The sequence below is a fragment of the Leptonotus elevatus genome, chromosome 1 (assembly GCF_054856555.1).
Source record: "Leptonotus elevatus isolate MCC_2025b chromosome 1, RoL_Lele_1.0, whole genome shotgun sequence".
In the NCBI taxonomy this organism is placed as follows: domain Eukaryota; kingdom Metazoa; phylum Chordata; class Actinopteri; order Syngnathiformes; family Syngnathidae; genus Leptonotus; species Leptonotus elevatus.
In genome coordinates this window covers 490,406-510,621 of record NC_141239.1, presented here as the reverse complement: position 1 = coordinate 510,621, position 20,216 = coordinate 490,406, and the positions used below count along the sequence as shown (strand labels likewise).

Below are 20,216 nucleotides of genomic sequence, written 5' to 3'. Positions count from 1 at the left end.
AACGTTGTGAAGAGGCGGGAGGCTGACGAAGTAAATGCACATGCTTTGAACTTCGGTTTGTTGCATTCTGTTAGTTCACCACGAGATGGCGTTCAATTCTACACACTGTCCCTTTAAGCAAAGGAAGCAGGACCAGAAGCAGAAGATGCGAGCGACTCAAACGCCAAACTGCCTTTTGGGAACACAGCGCGTGCGTGTGCGCGTGCGCGTGCGTGCGTGCGTGTGCGCGTGCGCGCGCGCTTACAGATGCTGTACGGTCTGGAAGTTGTGCAGGACGTTGTGAGCCCTGAGGACGAGCTGCTTGGTCCACCTGAGGGTGGCGGCGGGCGAGACGGTGAACTTGGACGCCACGTCCTTCTTGCCCTTGCTCTTGACCAGCACCTGCACCTGGTCCAGTTCCCGCAGGACCATGGCCACCAGCTTGGACAGCTGAGGACGCAGCTGGTCGCGGATGGCGGGCCGCTGCAGCACCGGTCCGAACATGCTCACCACCTTGACGCCGGCCGACGGCAGGTGGCACTCGTCCAGCGTCCCTCGCAGGATGGACACCAGGCGGGCCTCCAGGTGCGACACGTGCTCCTGGAAGCAGGCCGCCTGCTGCGCGAAGCTCTGGCAAAAGAGGGGGAGGAGTCAGCGGCGAGCTTCCATCCATCCATCATCGAGCGCTTATCCGGGGTCGGGTCGCGGGGCCAGCAGCTTTAGCAGGGAAGCCCAGACTTCCCTCTCCCCAGCCACTTCAACCGGCTCCTCCGACGGGATCCCAAGGCGTTCCCAGGCCAGCCGAGAGACACAGTCTCTCCGGCGTGTCCTGGGTCGTCCCCGGGGCCTCCCGCCGGTGGGACATGCCCGGAACACCTCTCCGGGGAGGCGTCCACGAGGCATCCGAACCAGCTGCCCGAGCCACCTCAACTGGTTCCTCTCAATGCGGAGGAGCAGCGGCTCGACTCCGAGTCCCTCTCGGATGACCGAGCTTCTCACCCTCTCTCTAAGGGAGAGCCCGGACACCCTGCGGAGGAAACTCATTTTGGCCGCTCGTATCCGGGATCTTGTTCTTTCGGTCACCACCCGCAGCTCGTGACCAAAGGTGAGGGCAGGAACGTAGATCGACCGGTAAATCGAGAGCTTTGCCTTTCGGCTCCGCTCCTTCTTCACCACAACGGATCGGTGCAGCGTCCGCATCACTGCAGACGCTGCACCGATCCGACTGTCGATCTCCCGCTCCAACGTACCCTCACTCGTGAACAAGACTCCAAGATACTTGAACTCCTTCACTTGGGGCAGGATCTCATCCTAGACCCGGAGAGAGCACTCCACCCTTTTCCCACGAGGACCACGGTCTCGGATTTGGAGGAGATGATCTTCATCCCAACCGCTTCACACTCGGCTGCGAAGCGCTCCAGTGAGAGTTGGAGATCACGGCTTGAAGAAGCCAACGGCACCACATCATCTGCAAAAAGCAGAGATGCGATGCTGAGGCCACCAAACCGGACCCCCTCAACACTTCGGCTGCGCCTAGAAATTCTGTCCATAAAAGTTATGAACAGAATCGGTGACAATGGGCAGCCTTGGCGGAGTTCAACCCTCACTGGGAACGAATCCGACTTACTGCAGGCAATGCGGACCAAACTCTGACCGGTCGTACAGGGACCGAACAGCCCGTATCAGCGGGCTCGGTACCCTGTACTCCTGAAGCACCGCCCACAGGACTCTGTCAAACGCCTTCTCCAAATCCACAAAACACATGTAGACTGGTTGGGCGAACTCCCATGCACCCTCGAGGACCCTGCCGAGGGTGTAGAACTGGTCCACGGCCGGGACGAAAACCACATTGCTCCTCCTGAATCCCATGGTGCTCGTTTACCGGCTCGGGAGCTAGCTAGCTAGCATCAGGGGCTAAAGCCAAACTGTGGCAGGGACTTTTACTTTCTGGACCTGGATTTGCAACCTATGCGCACAGGTTTGTTTGTTTTTTAAACAAAAACTAATACTGAAACTAATTTAAATTTAGCATTGTTAAAATAAAACTCATAAAAACTAACAGAACCGCCCTGAAAACTAATTAAAACTAACAAAATTGAAAAAAAAACTCAATACGAAATTAAAACGAAGTAAAATGAAAATTCCCAAACTAAAATAACCCCGTCCGGCCGTCCGTCCGTCCGGCGCTCACCTGATCGGCGGGCTCGCTGGCATCGCTCTTGCAGTCGGCGAGGATTTGCAGCTGGCTCAGGAAGTCTTGGCACACGCCCTGCACGGCGCCCGTCCACATCCGACCGCGCCCGCCGGCCACCACCACCTGTTCCAGCTGGAACTGAAGACGCACGCGGTACACTTCCTGATTGGGGACAAGTTGCACTACGCTTAATTTCAACATTCCTTTTCGGTCTCACAGGCGGTTACAAGTTTTCATTGGAATTCATCACATGGCTGAAGATTAATTGCAACATTTTGATCTGTTCTAAATATACAATAAATGTTTTACTAAGTTGTTATAATATTGTAAAAGTGGAAAAAAAATTAAACTAACAGAAGTATGGCTGCATCTTTTAGTCATTGATATAATTTCATAATAATTCATAAAATGGAGTTAAAATTAAAAAGATGTACTGAACTGTTCAAAAAACGAGTTTGACATGGATTTGTGTTGAGGTCATTTTTCTGCCACTAGATGGCATAATTGCTTTTGTGAGACATTGGTGACAGCTCAATGCATTTTTCTTTTCACATTAACAGCTATTGAATCTTTGACATGAAGTCACTAATATCCACAAATATAAGCATTATTATTTTATCCCGACTCCATTTTGACGTAGACGTGTCTGCTGTGTTGCGACTGGAATTCCTCCGCTTTACAAGTAGGTGGCGCTCATTAAAAAAAAAAAGTGGCGTTAAAGGAAGCTGAAATTAACTCAAAATTAACGAGGGATGCCAAGATTAGTCAACTCGTCACGACCACGTCGACGATCAAAACCGTCGTTAATAGTCGACCAGTCGTTTATTTATGCATTTGTTAATTGGGTGTTTTTTGGGTCAAAAACGCAATCATCTCGCACTTCGAGCCGAGCTGGATGGCATGTCGTGCTCATCCGGGTCATCTGCGATGGAAAGGAAAGCATTATGGGTAGTCGGGATGTGCGATCAATCAAAAGTCAATGACAATCCATCATGACCCTCCACGATTACAAAATGGCATCGTCGTACAAAAACGATGATTACGAGGGCTGCAACGGGTCGTCGTCATTCCTGCCTCGGATGCCCGCCGAGGCAGTCGTCGTCAAGCTAACGGCGCTATGCCAGATAATCATCAGCCGTTCCTAACGATCACTTATTAACAAACCAGACTTACTCAAATGTGCTATTTAGCCGATTGTGGCGCGATTTTAGTTCCATTGACCAAAATCTACGGGCAGAGATTTTTGTCTAAAATAGTTTGCTGACAAGCAGTTTAAGTCAAAAGTCAAGTTGATTATCTAAAAATGAAAACCAGTTGGTTGGTAATTATTACATGCAAATGTCTTGTTTTGTCTTCTGTATTTATAATTGCGGATATCTGAAGCAACGGCTTCACATCATTGAACAGCGGCGCGAGGCTCGACTCCGAGGCGAGTGCCGCCGACTGAAGGCAATGAGGCGGTCGCCGAGGACGGAGCGGTTCTGGCAAGCCGAGGCCCAACGCAGAGGAAGCATGTTGGGGCTGATGCCTACAATAGCATTTCTGGCATCGCGTAGTCTGGAAGCTAGCATGAGCACCGCGTGTTGTTTGGCACGCTAACATATTAGCAAGGTTTACGGCGGCAAACTCGCGCTTATTAACAACCAAAACAGTTTGGCGCCGAACGCGCTGGCGTCGAACGCGCTCCCTCACGGAACTCTTTTTTTCTCTCCTTCCACTCGCGAGCGGCGACCGCTCAGTGTTGCGTTCATGAACTCGGGCATGGCAAGACTCAACAAAACACGACAGCTTTGGCTCCGCAACGGCAACACATGACCATCAAGCACAAAATGGTTTGTTATAATTTGCAGTTCAGTTGTCACCCGTGCGTGTTTCCCAGAAGCGTTCTCTCTTTTTTGACCAGCTGTCCTGAGAAAAGAAAAATCTCTCCCAGGACTCAATTGGTCCCGTTTTTCACGTCTTCATTATTCACTTGCATGTACTTCATTCAGAATTTTAAATGTAAACTGATGGTTTAAAAAAAAAAAAAGCAGCCGCTTGTTGGTGCAATTTGCGGCCATTTACATATCGACGCTGTCCTCTGAAAAATACGTCTGTTTTTGTCCTTTTGGACATTTTTATGTTTATGAGATGAAACTGAATGCAGACATCCCAAAAACGTGAGAAAAAAATGGACATCAATGTTTTTCACAGAACGGCGATGATATGTTTCGATCAACTAATCACGACTACTGTTGATTAGTCGACTAGCAAAATAATCATTTGTGGCAGCCCAAAAATGAACGCACTCATTTTGACATCTCTACTTTTGAGTTTTTCAAGTTGTGAGCTTTCGCAGCAACTTTGCTACTTTTGAACTTTTCATTGTGTTGTAAGCGTGTTTTGTAGGGCCCGACTGATATGCATTTTTTGAGGCCGATGCTAATACTGATTTTTGGCAGAAAAAAATACCCACTGCCGATTAATCTGCAGATTAAAAAATATATATATATTTAATGCATACAATTGTGTTCCCACAGCATTTGTGTGAAATGTGAATATTGGTTCTTTGAAGGAAAAACACTCCCGAAGTTCAAGCTAACTTACGATTAGCATTTCAATGGGACCTTCCCCTTCACTTTTAGCATTAGCTCTCGCCTAGCAATGTTTTAAAAATGAAGCATGTTTTGTATTTATATATAGAGTGGCTGTAATTGACAGTTAACTCCACTAGGGCGTCATTAAACAGCTTAAAGGACACTTTGGGACAACAGAATAAGCAGAATGACATACGCTACACACTTGCTCGTCGCTAATGCTACGCAAGCAAAATGGTGCATTCAGGGTACTTTCAGAGCGTTGGAAACTTTGGTTTTCTTCGATGATAACGTTTTAAGGAGAAAATAATCAGTCAATTGGCCGATTGGCCGATTGTTTTGGCCGATGTTTGAAGGCCAACAATCGGCCGATTATAATGGCCGGCCAATTAATCGTTCGGGCCCTCGTGTTTTGTGTTGTGCTGCGCTCGCTACTTGTTGACAAAGTTGATCGCACGCTTGCCTGGATGCTTTGCAGACGAATGAGGAAGTCGTCCAAGCGAGAGAAGACCAGATGAGACGGGAACTCCCACCTGTGCACGCCTCCATCCTGCACACAAAAAGCACGCGTCAGCGCTGGCTGGCGTCGCCGCGGCAACCCGCAACAACCCGCAACCACCACCAGTCTCTTTTGCTCGGGCAAGAAAATACAATTTGGGGACAAAACTCACTCGGAACAGCAAAAGAAGCAAAAAGGCCTCATTTGCATTTTGTTTTTTTGTCAGCTTCAAGTGGGGACGAAAAAATCGGAATTGAATTGAGAATGAGCCCTAACTTCAAATTCAATTCCTTAATTGGAATTGCAGCAAGTCGATTTGAAATTCAAACAAATGGCACAAAATGAAAATGTATTTAACAAGCAAAACATATCAATCAAGTGATGACCATTAAACGCAACAACTTTAATTGTTGAAAATATTGAAAATATTTCACGCCGCCATGAAAAAAATGGTAGCATTTGTCGAATAAATTGCTGCAAGTAGGCCTCGAAAAAGGAGCGAATACCCCCAAAAATCGAATCAACAACTATGCCATGCTTTTGCTTTTTGAAATGTTGCTTTGAATTCGTTTTTAGGGTTGGCTTGTTTTTATTCAAGTTGTTTTGTTTTTTAAAAAAATGCTTCCTTTGAATTTTAGTAGTAGTGTGTTTTTCTATTTTTTGTGTGCAAGATGGAAAAAACTGAACAACTCAACATGGCATATGTAGAAAATATGCTCAATACTGTACCGGCTCCTTTAAGGGGTGGAGCTTAGGTCTCGTGTAGGAGGAAGCGGAAAGGGGAAAAAAAGCGAGACGAACCCGAGACTTGTGATGATGAAGTTGAAGTTTAGTCCCACTGGCTTAAAGGAATGAACTAGCAAATGGGCAGCCATCTTACGTTGCCACTTGACTGTTTGCATGATGTCAGCATTATGACTCGCGGCAATTCTTTTTTTTTTGTATGGGTTTTACTTTCACTTGGTTGTTGATGCTCGTGACAAGATGATGCATACCAATCTTTGGAACAATTCAAAATGGCAGCCTTCTGTATAAAATAGGGGTGGGAATCTTTAGCCTGCCTGACGATTCTCTCCACAATTTGTTGGTACGTCGCTAGCATAAAACACGAATGTCGTGCTTCTTGCTACAAGGATGTCACGCGGTGGCATTTTGAAAAGACAGCCCAGAAATCTTTGGATTCAATTTAGGCAGCTTTAGCGAGTGGCAACGTAAGATGGCTGCCGATGACTTTGCGTAAGTTGATCCTGCTTCAAAGTTGAGCGTGAGACAAGTTTTTCATGTTGTCTGATTCGCAAACACGCCGCCTTTAGCAGCGATCGTCAGCCAGCGTCGGTCGTCGTGTTTGACAACGTTTACGTTATGTTTGTGTCGCGATATTAGCACGATTGAGACATTGGCTTCTTCTGATTGGTTTCGTAAAAGCATATTTCGTCTGGAAGCATCGACGACTTGATGGGAAAACATCAGCCAGGCAAAATGTAAGAAAATACTTTTAAATTCAAGAAAACAGTAAGATACCAAAAAACAAACGTACAAATTCTACTTTCTTGTTAATTTGTGATTTTTTTAAAAATAATTGATTCATGGTTTTATGAATCGATATTACGCTCGAAAAGGAAAATGGATTTGATTATTTTTTTAAACCCCGCCCTATCGTGTGGACTGACCAGCAGTCAATCTGGCAATTGTGAGACGGTTTGCGCGCATTTGTGGCTTCAAGCATTCAAGCCGCTCGTACCGCGGCCTTTATATTTGCTCAATCTATTTTTCACGTATGAAGCAAATTTGTGACTGAGCGCGACCGCCACACCAAACACGCAAGACGCCAGCACGGCCGTCGCCATCTAGTGGCGCGTTTTAATTAGCTGGCGCCAGACGTCGCTTCCACGCCAGCACAACTCCGAGACCGCGGTTGGGTGGGCGGGGCCTTCCTTTGAGGCTTGTGGCTAGCGGCCGTGCGCTAATAACAAAAACAATCAAAGCCTTTTAAACCAAGCCCAACATTTTTGGATTCAACTCATGGCTAAAAATGCCAACCAAGCACATTTTAGCAGTAATTAGCGTTAGTTATAGAAACAAACTATTTTATAGTTTCAAATTTTTTTCTTAGAGCATTTTCATTTTATTTCTTTATGATATTTTTGTGTTTGTTTTTTGTGATTTCTGCTTCATTTGGTCGCTTTGTCCATGGAACAAACGGCAATTGTGGCTCTCCTTGCCCACGTACACCGGGGCATCTCTGGCATGACCTTCAAGGTCAGTGAATGTCGTCGGCGTGCGCACCTCCTGTTCCAGCAGCATCCTGTGATGGATGTATTTGTCCTTGAGAGTCTGCAAGGTCAAGGTCACCACTCGGACGTCATCCAGGACCTGCGCGGGATCCGAAAGCAGGCCGCGCATCACTTCCTGTCCGTGCAGGAAGGTCCTGCTCTGCAAGGCCGGCAAACACAACAAGAACGCTGGTCAGCTCATCGGCACGCACAAACGCAAAAATCGCTCTCAGTATATATATATACATATATATATATATATTATATATACACTTGCTAGTCGCTAATGCTACGCAAGCAAAATGGTGCATTCATTGAACATTTTTGACCAATGGTTGAAAATGAATAAGCTCCATATTATGAGTAATATGGAGCAGGAATCCATAAGTTCTTGTACTTCTTCCTCCACTTTGAGTTTGTAAACGACGTTGAACTGTGTCTATTGACGATCCTTCTTTCTTTTAATTTTTAGATCTTGTAATTCAAGTGTATGTAATGTACAGTTACTTCCAGAAGGGGGCGCATCAATGAATTTTGAGCGTCCGTCATCGTCAGTCGTCAAAATTTCAAGGCAAACCATCAATCTGTCATTTGTCGATTGCGCAACAAAATGGACGTCCGTCATTGACCGACCTGAAGTCAATGGACAATATGCCACAGAGGAGGCGGGACTTCCAACTTGCGGCTTTTCACCCATCAGCTTTTGTTTCCGTTTCGGGTTTGCGACGTGCGGGCCGCGTCCCAGCACTTGCGCTTTCGTCCCTTCGGTTGCGCGTTCCGTCGACGGGTGCGAGGCTGCGAGCGTGCAGTGCGTCTGTCTCAGTGTCCGGAGCATTTCAGATCGCTGCGGGAGTGTTGGAACGCGGCCAGAAACGGCGCTGATGTGTGAAACCCGGAAGTCGCAAGTCCGTGGCATCCACATTGCCGGAATGTCCACGTGCGGATGTTTGAGATGCGCGCGAGAGCTGAGAAAAGTCGGACGGTGTCAAAGGTCGCGCTCTCAAAATCACTTTTTGTAAAGTAACTTGTCCGATTGCTGGTGTGGTAAAAGTAAGTCAGCGCAATGCATGATGGGAGCTGCTGAGGGCAAGCGTGCGCTTTTGCGTCGGCTCGTACCCGCTCGATGAAGAGGTTGCAGATCTCCTGCAGGAGGACCACGATCCAACACGGCTTGCAGTGAAAGTGCGAGCCGATCCACACCTGGTGCACCTTCTCCATCACGGCGGCCATGTTGTCCCTCAGCTGTCCGTCACAGGCGCTCCGGCGTCATCATCATCATCATCATCATCATCGTCGTCGCTGGGTCTCACCTGGCCGTCTTACCTGCGGGTAATCCAGCCGCTCCAGTTCCTCCACTTCGTGCTGCAGAGGCGCGAGGTTGTTGTTGGCGTCCAGGGCCTCCGCCAGTCCTGAGAGGTCAAAGGTGAGCTGGCTCAACGCCTTCTCCTTTGCCGCTGCGTCCTTCTTACCTTTTTGGGCGTGTGCGTGGATGTCTTTCAAGGTGGCGCGGTACGCACCCTGGGCCGACTCCAGCAACGACGACACCTGCTGGGTGCTGTCGCTCGTCATCTGAAGCGTGTTAAGCGACATGTTAGCGTGTTAGCGTGTTAGGAGCGCAAGTGACTAACACACGCGGATCATAAAGCATCAACACGCGCATCCGGTCGTCTTGCGTCAACGATTGTCGTCAACAGGAAGAAGCTTGACGTGATGTCACACTCGGGCGTGCTCACAAAATCGATACATGACAGTGCAAGTATCGGTACGCAGGCGTCACAATGCATATTGCCCGTTAACTCCAAACAGGAAGTTAAAACAAGGTTGCTTGGAGAGGAAGCTCTGTTTGGGCGGTTGAGCAAACACAAATCTTTTTGGAATTAAGCGAATACGAACGCTATTTTGGGTGGAAAACCGCAAAGAAACGCTACGGTTGATCGAGAATTACAAAAGCAAACGCATACGACGTCATCGCACGGCGCAGTCGCTTCCTGGTCTTCTTTTAAATGACCGGTGGATCGCATCTCTACGGTGTATAGCGCCACCTACAGCGGCGGAGTTCCCTCTCAATATTGGCAAAAGAACAACAAATGGAAACGGTTGCATGTCCGTTTTGTGTATTTTAAGTCAATTCGCTCAATAAATTCAAAACAATTGGATGGAAACCTGACTAATGGCCGCCCCCTCAACTTTTTGTGACGTGTAATGCTAGCATGTTAGCGTGATGATGTGGCGTTAGCATGCAATGCATCACGCGGGTGTCATGACGTCAGCGGTCGGTCGGACGGACGGACGGTCGGTCGGACAGTCGGTCGGTCGGTCAGTCGGACGGTCGGTCGGTCGGACGGTCAGTCGGTCGGTCGGTCGGACGGTCAGTCGGTCGGTCGGTCGGACGGTCGGTCGGTCGGTCAGTCGGACGGTCGGTCGGACGGTCAGTCGGTCGGTCGGTCGGTCGGACGGTCAGTCGGTCGGTCGGTCGGTCGGACAGTCGGTCGGTCGGTCGGACGGACGGTCGGACAGTCGGTCGGTCGGTCGGTCGGACGGTCAGTCGGTCGGACGGTCAGTCGGTCGGTCGGACAGTCGGGCGGTCGGTCGGACGGTCGGTCGGACGGTCAGTCGGTCGGTCGGACAGTCGGTCGGTCGGACGGTCAGTCGGTCGGTCGGACGGACGGTCAGTCGGTCGGACAGTCGGTCGGTCAGTCGGTCGGTCGGACAGTCGGTCGGTCGGACGGTCGGTCGGTCGGACGGTCAGTCGGTCGGTCGGACGGACGGTCAGTCGGTCGGACGGTCGGTCGGACAGTCGGTCGGTCGGTCGGTCGGACGGTCGGTCGGACGGACGGTCAGTCGGTCGGACGGTCGGTCGGACAGTCGGTCGGTCGGTCGGTCGGTCGGTCGGACGCTCGGTCACCTGCTGCAGGACGAGCTGCAGGTTGCGGAGTCTGTTGCTCCAGAAGTCAAACTCTTCGGAAGGCGGCGGCTTGAGTCCTTCCAGGAGCGGCTGGGCCGGGTTCTGCTGCAGGAATTCCGACACCAGCTCCGCCCACTCGATGATGACCGTCTCGCAGGCGTGCAGCAGCTTCACGTCGCACGACTTCCTGTCCCGCAAACGACAACGGCTCATCTTGAGAGGAGATCATGTGACACCAGGCGGGATTCAGTAGCAACGTGACAAACGGCCGCCATCTTGCGAGAATTTTCTCCGCCCCAAAAATTATGGAAGGAGCACTTCGGGTGAATTAACGTTTGATGGCTGAGGCACGCACGCCTCTGCTGCCCTTTTCACAAATGGTGTCGTGTTTGCAACACGCAAGGCAACTTTTTAGGGCAAAGTATGAAACATGGCCGTCATTTTTTGTGTTTTTTTGGCACAGCTGGACTTTTCCCGGTCCGACGCTGCCGGATGCACGTTTTGTTGATGGCTGACGCTAACGCTAGGTTAGCCTGAATGTTAAATGTCACGCGCGTCTCGTGTTTGTTTGTTGGATCGCTTTGAGCGGAAAAGAGGAGGAGCTTCTCCATCAGGTTTGAACGTCGCCATTTATTTAGTAAGCAAATGTACTAAAAATGCACAAAAGGGAAATGCGACTAATGCCCGTTTCCAGTTGTTGCCCTTTTGCGACATAGCTTACTTTATCGTCCGGGATTGCTTCGGGACGACAAACGCACGAGTGACGTCATCATATCCGGTCAAAACATGCAACGCGTGTATCCGGTCTCGCCAGCGTTTATTCGCAAAAGATGTTTCCATCGCCAAAATTCGCATTTTCCTTTTTTTTCCCGAATTTTGGGCCCTTTTTCGAATTTCTAGCGTTTCCATTCCGTTTTATTTTCCCATTTCTTGACAATTCGAATAAACGTGTGAACTCAACTCATGTGGCAACTTGGCTGCTAAATGCAAGCTTGGTTGCAGTTCAGTTCTTCCGCTCAGCACAACTTCCTCGCTCACCGTTCAGGATTGCGGCACCCCCCCTCACCGGGACCGGATTTGGACCCGGCCCTTGTGTACTCGGCCCGAAATGTTGCTTTTGTTTTGGTTGCTTGTTACTGTAATCCGAGTATTGCCTGGTGATTCGATACCAATACCAATTAATCCCGATACAAATCTATAAGTCATTTATTGTGGTTTTCGATTTATTTTTTACTTAAATTTAGAAAATACTAATCAGTAGCGATGTAATGATATCCAAACATCACGATATTGTGGGGAGGTTGGCTATACAGAAGAAAAAAAAAAAACACACAAACACACAATATTGTGCTTTTGTACATTATAGCAATGACAAATATTGTAAAAATATTATAAATATTACGTCCGCCTTCGTGCGGATTTTGTCCTGACCTGTCCTGGTCGTCCTGGAGACGTTTGGGGAGCGGCAGAAAAGTCCAGCCTTCCTTCAGGGCCTTCATGGCGAGCGCTTGGTTCTTCAGCCTCTCCATCAAGTTGAGCATCTCCTCGGACGCGCCCGGAGACCAGCCGCCCTCGTTGGCCGGGTTGCTAAGCAACGGGCAGATGACCTGCGGGGGGGGGGGGGCAAAGGCGGCGTTGGGGTGGGCCGGAACGCCGACGGCGACGGCGGGCGAGCTGACCTCTTGCGTGAGCGCCGAGATGAAGGTGAACAGGTTGTCGGCGTGGACCTCCTCCATCAGCAGCAGGGCGGCCATGTTGTCCTTGCTCACCATGTCTTGGTGCGTTTTGGCCAAGCACACCACCTTGCGGCACGCGTCCAGGAAGTCCAGGCTGCTGCCGGCGCTGCCGTCGGCGTTGAGCCACACGTACAGGTTGACCATGTCCCTGGTGTTGAAGAAGCTGTTCAGGTGGCTCAGGTGCTTCTTGCCGTTGATGAAGTCGCGCCACTTCTCCTCGTTCAGGCACAGACTTTGCGTCAGCAGCGGCTTCAGCGACTCCAAGCGATCGTCGCTCGCTTCCATTTTTCACGCGCTCGCTCGCCCGCTCGCTCGCTCTCTCGCCCTGGCTGGCTTCTCCATCGCCTTCCCCGGACGTGACAACGCCAGCATCGCCTCATTCAACTTCTTTGTCACACAGAGCGCTGTCATCGGCTCACAGCTGTGATGTCATCATCACGCTTGTTTGTATTTTCCTTTGCTTGAAATTCCACAGGAGCGCAAAATCATTTTCTTTACCTTGTCCAATTTTTTGCTTTGCAATTTGCTCATTGGCCGTCGTATTTATTGCTGTAGGCATATTTATATATACGATTGTATTTATGTTTATTTGATGCCCTCTGGGCTGCAAATATTCGTGGCTTCACGTCCAGCGTTGTTCAAAAAGCCATTGGCTTGTTGAGGTTGAGACCAAAAAAAATGCCATTCGCGTGCAGTCAGCAGCACGACGAGTACGACGCTGACAGCCAGTCAGATATCAAAAATATCAACTCAAAATGGAAGATTAGTCTAGATTTCAATTTTGACCTTAATTGAAACTTGGGTTTCAAAACAATTCCACACTGTTCAACAATGTGATAGCAAGAAAAACAAAACTATATTTAATATAATGGCAAATTCATTGTTGTTGGACTGTTACTGGTTTTCTTCATAAATATATATATATAAAAATATATAAATAAATAAACAAGACGTACATATACATATATGTACGTCTTGTTTGTTTATTTATATATATTATATATAATATATATAATGTTATATATATATATATTATATTATATGTACGTGGTTTATTTATTTATATTTATATATATATATTATATATATATAATAAATAAATAAATAAATATATATATATATATATATATATACAATATATATTTATATATTATATATATATATATATATATACAATATATATTTATATATTTTTATATATATATAGGAATAATCAAATTCTTCATCTAAACCTTTCTGTAAATTACTTCATTAGCCAGGATATCATGGAGCCACGTATTCCGCCGACTAAAATGAAACTGAACGCCCAAACGGAATGAAAATGTTTCATTTGAACACCTCCATCAGAATAAAACAACAAAATCCGAATGCAATTGATTTGGATTCACTGGGGTGGAATAGACCTTTTGCACATTCAAACAAGTGTCGTGTAAAAAGTTCCATCGGAAACGCCAGGCCACGTCCAACGTGTGCATGCTAAGCCGTGACATAAATGCATAGAGATGTCGTAGAAATGGCGGCGTCTTACCGGAGCTTGTTTGCGACGGGAGAACTTGTTTTAAAGTACTTGGAATGCAAACGTGTTTTTCACCAAGCCATGGAGTCCACCGCCGTGCGGACGGGTTCCACCCTAAAGGTCTCTTCATAGCGGTTCCACCCTACATTTAAAAGAAGGAAGAGGATGTTATAGACATTTTTTTTAAGGTTACAATCATTTACTATACAACATCTGGAACAATCTAAAATATGGCTAAACCATTTTAGATTTTTTTTTTGTACAGACAATCAGCTATATAATGCTGACACTCGCATACAAACGACAATACAAGTGCCATGACCGGTTTCTGTACAGCAAGAGATCCGCAAACAAAAAACTGATCTGCAACCAAAAGTCAGGAGTTGCAAACAAAACCTGAAAACTTTTTTAAATACAAGTCCATTAATTTTGTTTGCAAATAAGTTTTTTTTTTTATTGAAAATCCCTTTTTTGTTTGATTGAAAATAACGACACAAACGTATCTCCATATGAGCGGCGCTGTTGTGTAATTGAATGGGACTATGGATTGCAGTTTCAAAATAACATTGGAAAACATTTTCAGTCTTTCAACATTAAAGTTACAAGTTTTAAAAATGATCACCATTTACAGGTTTCAACACGGGAAACAAATGATTGCCTAGAGAACAATGCCTTCTTTGAAACTCAGCTTGTGACCGTTTTGAAGCTCTGAAAGTTTGTGGGGGAAACAATGGGAACAAAATGTTGGCTGTTTGAATGATTTAATATGTTTTTTGAAGATTCAAACCCAGTTTTCGGGTTTGCAAAGTTTTGAGAACGTTCATTGTTTATAGGTTTCAAAAACGGGAAACAAATTGTTGCTCAGGGAGAACAATGCCAAATGCCTTTTTTGAAACTCAGCTTGTGACCGTTTTGAACCTCTGATCATTTTTAGGTGAAACACTGTAAAGTCATACTTTAAAAATGTGTGTCGTTTTTTTTAAGCGTTTTTATTTTATTTTCAAGCTTTATCAGAGATTTTTCAGTCATACAAAAAAAATCGGGGATTCAAACCTTTATTACGAGCTTTCGAGTATTGGCAGGATTCTGATGAGCCACGTCTCGAAATGCTCATCCCAAGTCCTGTTGCAAGCAGGCCTCGTCCAGAGAGGGCGCTGGCGATTACATTGGCACCTTCACAAACGTCCAGCAAGGACGAGAAGAAGGATGTTGTCACGTGGGCTGCTGGCGCGAAGAATGACTTGCACACAAACAAGCACTTTTGACGGCGGCCATGCTGCTTCAGTTGGGGAACGCTCAAAGACGAAGAAGAACCAATCTGGTGCGTGCGTGCGTGCGTGCGTGTACGTCTGCCAGCTGCATTTCACTTTCAGTTTCTTTGATGTTCGATGGCTTCGGTTGAGTTGATTAGGCTTGATTGTTCGTGACCGGAAAGGAAGCTAACCGGGCTAGCTAACTGCTTGCTAGCTAGCTAGCTACATTGCAGCAAACGTCGTCGAGTTTGGCCAAATGTGACGAGAAGTGGTTCAAGTGAACACGTTTTGGGAGGAGGAAGAAGAAGAAGAAGAAGAAGAAGCAGCAGTTGGTTGGACTTTCCTTCAAGCGAAGAAGCTCCAGCGTTCGGTCCCTCGCTCGTTGCTTGTCTGACGGTAAGCAGGTAAAAGTTTGCTTTGCTCTTTGTGGCCTTGTGCTGCCTTCACGACTATCAGGAACTTTCACCGTCATCAAATCGCTTCGTGCTTATTGCCACACTTAACTTTTTGTTAATGCATAGTCGCAAATGAATGGATCATTATCAAAGAATAAAAAATGTTAGCCAATGTAAGAAGCGCTGTGTTGGGAAGCACATTTTAGCGATGAGCCAGTTTAGTTACAATGCGTCTTGAAAAGTAGGACAACCCGCTTGTCAATTGAGCTTTTATTAAAAGCAACCGAATAAGGGCGGTTCAAAAACAAGAATAACAAAATAGCGGCTTTTTACAAAATGAATCCACGTCCCTGATTCTACCGTGGGCCGCCTGCTGTTCCTCAAGCAGCCTATAGGTGGCGTCAAGATGTAAGAAGTTGTCGTCAGGTTCTCCGGGGGGAGGGGAAACAATGACTCGCTTACTTGGACCGGGGGGGGGGGGGGGGGGGGTTCTGAACTCCGCACAACACCGGCCCGTGGCCTAATTGGATCCAATATTCTTTGTAGAACAATCAGTCATTTGTCTTGAATGCGGCCTGAAGTTGTTTGTGGAAGTGATGAACCAAAAGGCCGTCTGAAGCCCCGCCCCCAGCAGTCTGTTCACAGGTGGGGGAGGGTGCGTGACGTCACCGGTCTGAAGCGTGTTCTGATCCGCCAACACGTCACGTTTGGGGAGAGGGGGGGAAACAATGCCCTGAGCTTCTGACTGACTTTGATGTGTTGTCCCACAGGCACGAACGCAAGCCTGGCAAAGGGGCGCCATCGTGGCGGGATCCGACATGACGGTGGGTGAGCCGGCGAAGGGGCGGGGTCAACAACGACAAGCGGAGATGATGCAAACAGAAGGCCGAATTGTAGCTGCCAACGCCCGCCCGCCAGCAGTTTGTTCTCAGGGCGGGAAAAAAGCAATGACAAAAACACGACCGAAGCGTTTGTCTGATCCGTATCACGTCGTCGTTGGGCTGGAGGCTTGTGTGATGTCATCGGGGGCGTGGCCAGCCGGCTGAACCTTTGTCTTGTTTTGCAGCGCTTCCTGGTGGACCGCGATCGCCGACGGGGTGTCCCCCTTCCAGCGGCCTGCAACCCGTGCGCTTAACTTGCGTCCTGCTCTCAACCTGAAAAGAAAGCTCACGGTTCGAGGTGTACGCTAATAATGACTTTTGAAGGACAAAAAAAGTTTTCCTTCTACCGAGCAGACTTCATGGATGATTGTCACCGTATGCTTGGACGCATCAGGTTTTTAGCTTTTGTTTAGTCTTATGGATTAAATGCGTATTTCGCTGTGAAGCACTTTGGTCTTTTCTTTGAAGTGTCAAATATTAAAATTTGCTGCCTCATCAATTGTGACAATACAAGCGCGTACAAATTGACGTTGAATTGTTTGGAACATTGAATGGAGATGAATAATGCAAATATCAGTCAATCCAGCTTGCATCTTCGCATAAAAAAACAAAAAAAAAACACGAAATATTGACATTCAGTGCGTTCATTTTTATTCTGGAGCTATAAATCTAATCCAAGAATTTCCCGCCTCACAAGATCATTTCTAACATCTGTCCATCTTGCGATCATTTGCGTCATGATATATCTATTTTCTTTCCTGACCAAACCCAGAAAACAGGTGAGCCACGATTGGTTGTGAGCACAAGTGATGTCATCTTTGGTCGACAGCAAGCGGAAAACGAGTCTTAAAAGTTATTCATCGTACAAGAAAGATAATGAAGTCCATCCATCATCTCGCGCTTATCCGGGGTCGGGTCGCGGGGGCAGCAGCTTTAGCAGGGAAGCCCAGACTTCCCTCTCCCCGGCCACTCTTCGAACCAGATGCCCGAGCCACTTCGACTGGCTCCTCTCAACGCGGAGGAGCAGCGGCTCGACACCGGGTGAGCGAGCGTCTCACCTTCTGGGAGAGCCCGGCCGGACGCCCTCATTTCCGGGATCTTGTTCTTTGAGAACAAATCGGTGAGGGTACGAACGTCGATGGGCCGGGAAATCGAGAGCTTTTGCTCCTGCTTCACGACAACGGGCCGATACCGAGTGGGCGTGACCGCAGACGCTGCAGCGATCCGCCTGCCCTCGCTCGTCAACAAGACCCCAAGATACTGGAAGTCCTCCACTTGGGGCAGGACCCCGAACCCGAACCGGAGATGGCACTCGGCCCCCCGCTTCTCAAGAAGAAAGCAGAATTCTTGGATTAAGCACTCCCAGCTGCAGTACCGCGAGTAGACTTTAGTGGAATAAAACGCTCAAGAGTAGCTGGCTGCCGGCCTCTCCAAAACGTCTGGCCCAATAAAAAGTTCTAATTCAAACGGGCCACGCATATCCGGTCTTGTTTCCAGTTTCCACCGCCCAAATGTTCTTTTTTTCCGATACGCTTACACCCCCCCCCCACAAACGTCAACCCTTGTATGCGAATTTTGGGCCCTTTTTCAAATTTCTGCCGCTTCCATTTAGTTTCTTTTTCGCAATTCTTGAAAATTCAAATTAAAGGAGGCCGTAAACGCACCTTGTGTCCGACACTGTCCAATCTTTACACTGTCTTATTTTATGGCCATTTATTTAGTGCGATTTTCGCTTGACCAACTCTGCTGTCCGCGTTTTGTTCCTTTGAGACAATGACGATAAAAATTCCGAATGTAACTTGTGAGGTCATCGGTGCATGCGTGCTCAGGGTGGGGCGTTGCCATGACAACAAGATTGGGTGTGAGCGAGTTGTTAAGACTTGCAGGAACGCACGATTTGTGTGCGTGTGCGTGTGTAAGCATGACTAAACGTGAGTAAGTGTCTGTGTTTGCATCAGGGTGTGTGTGTGTGTGTGTGTCAGGCCAGTGGGCTCCTTCACTCACACACACTTGTACTCATATAATTGCGAGGACACCCATAGACATAATGCATTTCCTAGCCCCTCCCCCTAACCCCAACCATGAAAAATGATTGCCGACCTCATTCCTCTCCCGAATCTCAACCGTAACCCAATTCAAACCCAAACTCTAAAAGCAAGTCTTGACCCTCAAAAAGAGGTCTTGAGTTGTGAGGACCGGCCAAAATGTCCTCACAAGACGTATTTTGGTCCTCACAATGTCCTAGGTACAAGTGCACACGCACACGCACACACGCACGGTATTGCGCTGAGAACGTCAAGTTGCCTTTGATGAGTTGCGCGTGTCACTTCCTGTCAGCTCATCTGAAGAAATTCTCCCGTTTGTCACGTTTGTCACGTTTGTCCCGTTTGTCTTGCCCGTCCTGATCTTTCTTCATATTGATCCTGTTGATCAACTTGCCGGCATTTGTGCCGCTTGTCCCGTTCTTCGCGTTCGTCCTGCTTGTCCCGGTGATCCCGCTTTTCAGGAAATCACATTTATCCGGTTTGCCGTGTGTAAAGTAGCAGAATCAAGATCCTCTTGCTTCTTCACACAACAATTAGGAGCTTGCTAACGAAGCGCGCTGCCCGTTGCTCAATCCAGATGTTTCCCAGTCTCGCCAGATGAACACGTAAACGAAGCCATCCCGAATAAACAACGCAACGCCGCGTTTTACGCCGTACTGGCACTCTGGCTTCCAGATCGGCCGGAAGAGCCGAGGACGCCGTCCCACGCCGGCTCCCATCGACAAAGTACGCTACGTTCAAGTATGTCAATGTGGCGTAACGTACTTTGTAGATTGGAGCTGGCGTGGCGCGCCATCCTCGGCACTTAGCATACAACGAGCATAGACACGTAGCCTCCGCTCGTAGCTCGTACACTTAGCGTGGACACAAGGACAGTTCAAAGTTTGCTAAACACAGACGTGCCGTATGTCACGACGCACGCCCACAGACATACGACAGGCGCGACAACCCGTACGAGGTCTGCCGGAGGTGCAAATGGACACGCCTCCTCACGGGACTCGTTTGCGACAGGTGATCACGTTTGTCGTATTTATTCATCGGGTTTGTCCGTCGCGGCTGCGTGAACGAATCTGGCTTGTCAAGGTTCGCGCGTACCTCTGGCCGTCCATTTTCAGCTGCTGATGTTGTTAGCGACGCAATATTGTGGAGCGGAATAAACGTCCGCTGTTCCTATTGTTAAGTTATTAACATTGTTTTTCAGTTTCAATTTATATTTTAGCCGTTTTGGATTTAGTTATAGCTGTGTAGCTCAATGAATAGTATTGTATTCTTATCTGTCTCTTTCGCCTGAGAAGAAAAGGGCGACGGGTTTTTCCTCCACTGCTATCTAGAAGGGAGTGTAGTCTAGTACCGGTCTCAGCCGGTCGGAAGAGACAGGCTGATGTATTATTGTTTTTCTCTAATCTGATTTGTATTCCTGGGAACTTGCTGATGGGAGGAGACTTTTCGTATTCACCCACTTTTCAATAAATAATGATGTGCAGAAGAAGGAGGGACACACAATCGGAACAGACTGTTTGAGTGAGTTCAATTGTTGTCATCAGAAGCTTCTGATACCTTTGCAAAGGGACTTCTTCACCAGAATCTCACCATTCAGATAATTGAACACGCAAAGAGTACAATACTAAATATTGTCCACTCTAACACTATCGTTGTGTCTCGTTTTCTATTTGCCACAACAGCAGACAAGAAAGACGAGCTACTTCCTTATAATCTCATCGAAGGCAAATCGGAGCCTCTGCAAAGTTCTCAGACGGTCAAATAGCCGATTCACAACCGGCAAAATAACGTCTTACCACTCTCAGAAAAATAACCGCTGCCTTGATGGTAGCATTCTTTTCATACCGATGTCCGCGGTCGCTAAATATCGCTGGGACTGCATCACATTTGCGCTTCTTCTTCTTCTTCTCCCAATAACGCGGCTTGCAATCTCTCCTCATGACGGGATTTCTGGTTCTCGCAAA

The 20,216-nt window shown here is 47.7% G+C and overlaps 1 protein-coding gene and 1 long non-coding RNA gene across 5 annotated transcripts in view; one reads left to right on the top strand and one right to left on the bottom strand.

Moving 5' to 3' along the window:
• LOC147180221 (dynein axonemal heavy chain 17-like) overlaps positions 1 to 15,392 on the bottom strand; it is a 28,702-nt gene extending 13,310 nt beyond the window's left edge. The window contains exons 1-12 of one of the 4 annotated variants that reach the window (XM_086074959.1): positions 14,732 to 15,392; positions 13,691 to 13,820; positions 12,106 to 12,622; positions 11,858 to 12,033; positions 10,427 to 10,613; positions 8,991 to 9,090; positions 8,845 to 8,930; positions 8,638 to 8,763; positions 7,535 to 7,681; positions 5,213 to 5,299; positions 2,171 to 2,335; positions 245 to 609 (exon numbers count right to left, since the gene is read on the bottom strand). In XM_086074959.1, the coding sequence (XP_085931085.1) occupies positions 245 to 609; positions 2,171 to 2,335; positions 5,213 to 5,299; positions 7,535 to 7,681; positions 8,638 to 8,763; positions 8,845 to 8,930; positions 8,991 to 9,090; positions 10,427 to 10,613; positions 11,858 to 12,033; positions 12,106 to 12,447 (1,781 nt within the window). In that variant the 5' untranslated portion in view covers positions 12,448 to 12,622; positions 13,691 to 13,820; positions 14,732 to 15,392. Of the gene's footprint in view, positions 1 to 244; positions 610 to 2,170; positions 2,336 to 5,212; positions 5,300 to 7,534; positions 7,682 to 8,637; positions 8,764 to 8,844; positions 8,931 to 8,990; positions 9,091 to 10,426; positions 10,614 to 11,857; positions 12,034 to 12,105; positions 13,054 to 13,690; positions 13,846 to 14,731 lie in introns of those variants that run through there. The other 3 variants (XM_086074960.1, XM_086074962.1, XM_086074961.1) reach the window with 3 other exon arrangements.
• LOC147180220 (uncharacterized) lies at positions 14,906 to 16,652 on the top strand. The gene is made up of 3 exons (XR_015094759.1): positions 14,906 to 15,327; positions 16,097 to 16,150; positions 16,393 to 16,652. It is a non-coding gene; the product is annotated as an uncharacterized LOC147180220 (long non-coding RNA).
• Positions 16,653 to 20,216: the final 3,564 nt, after the last annotated feature.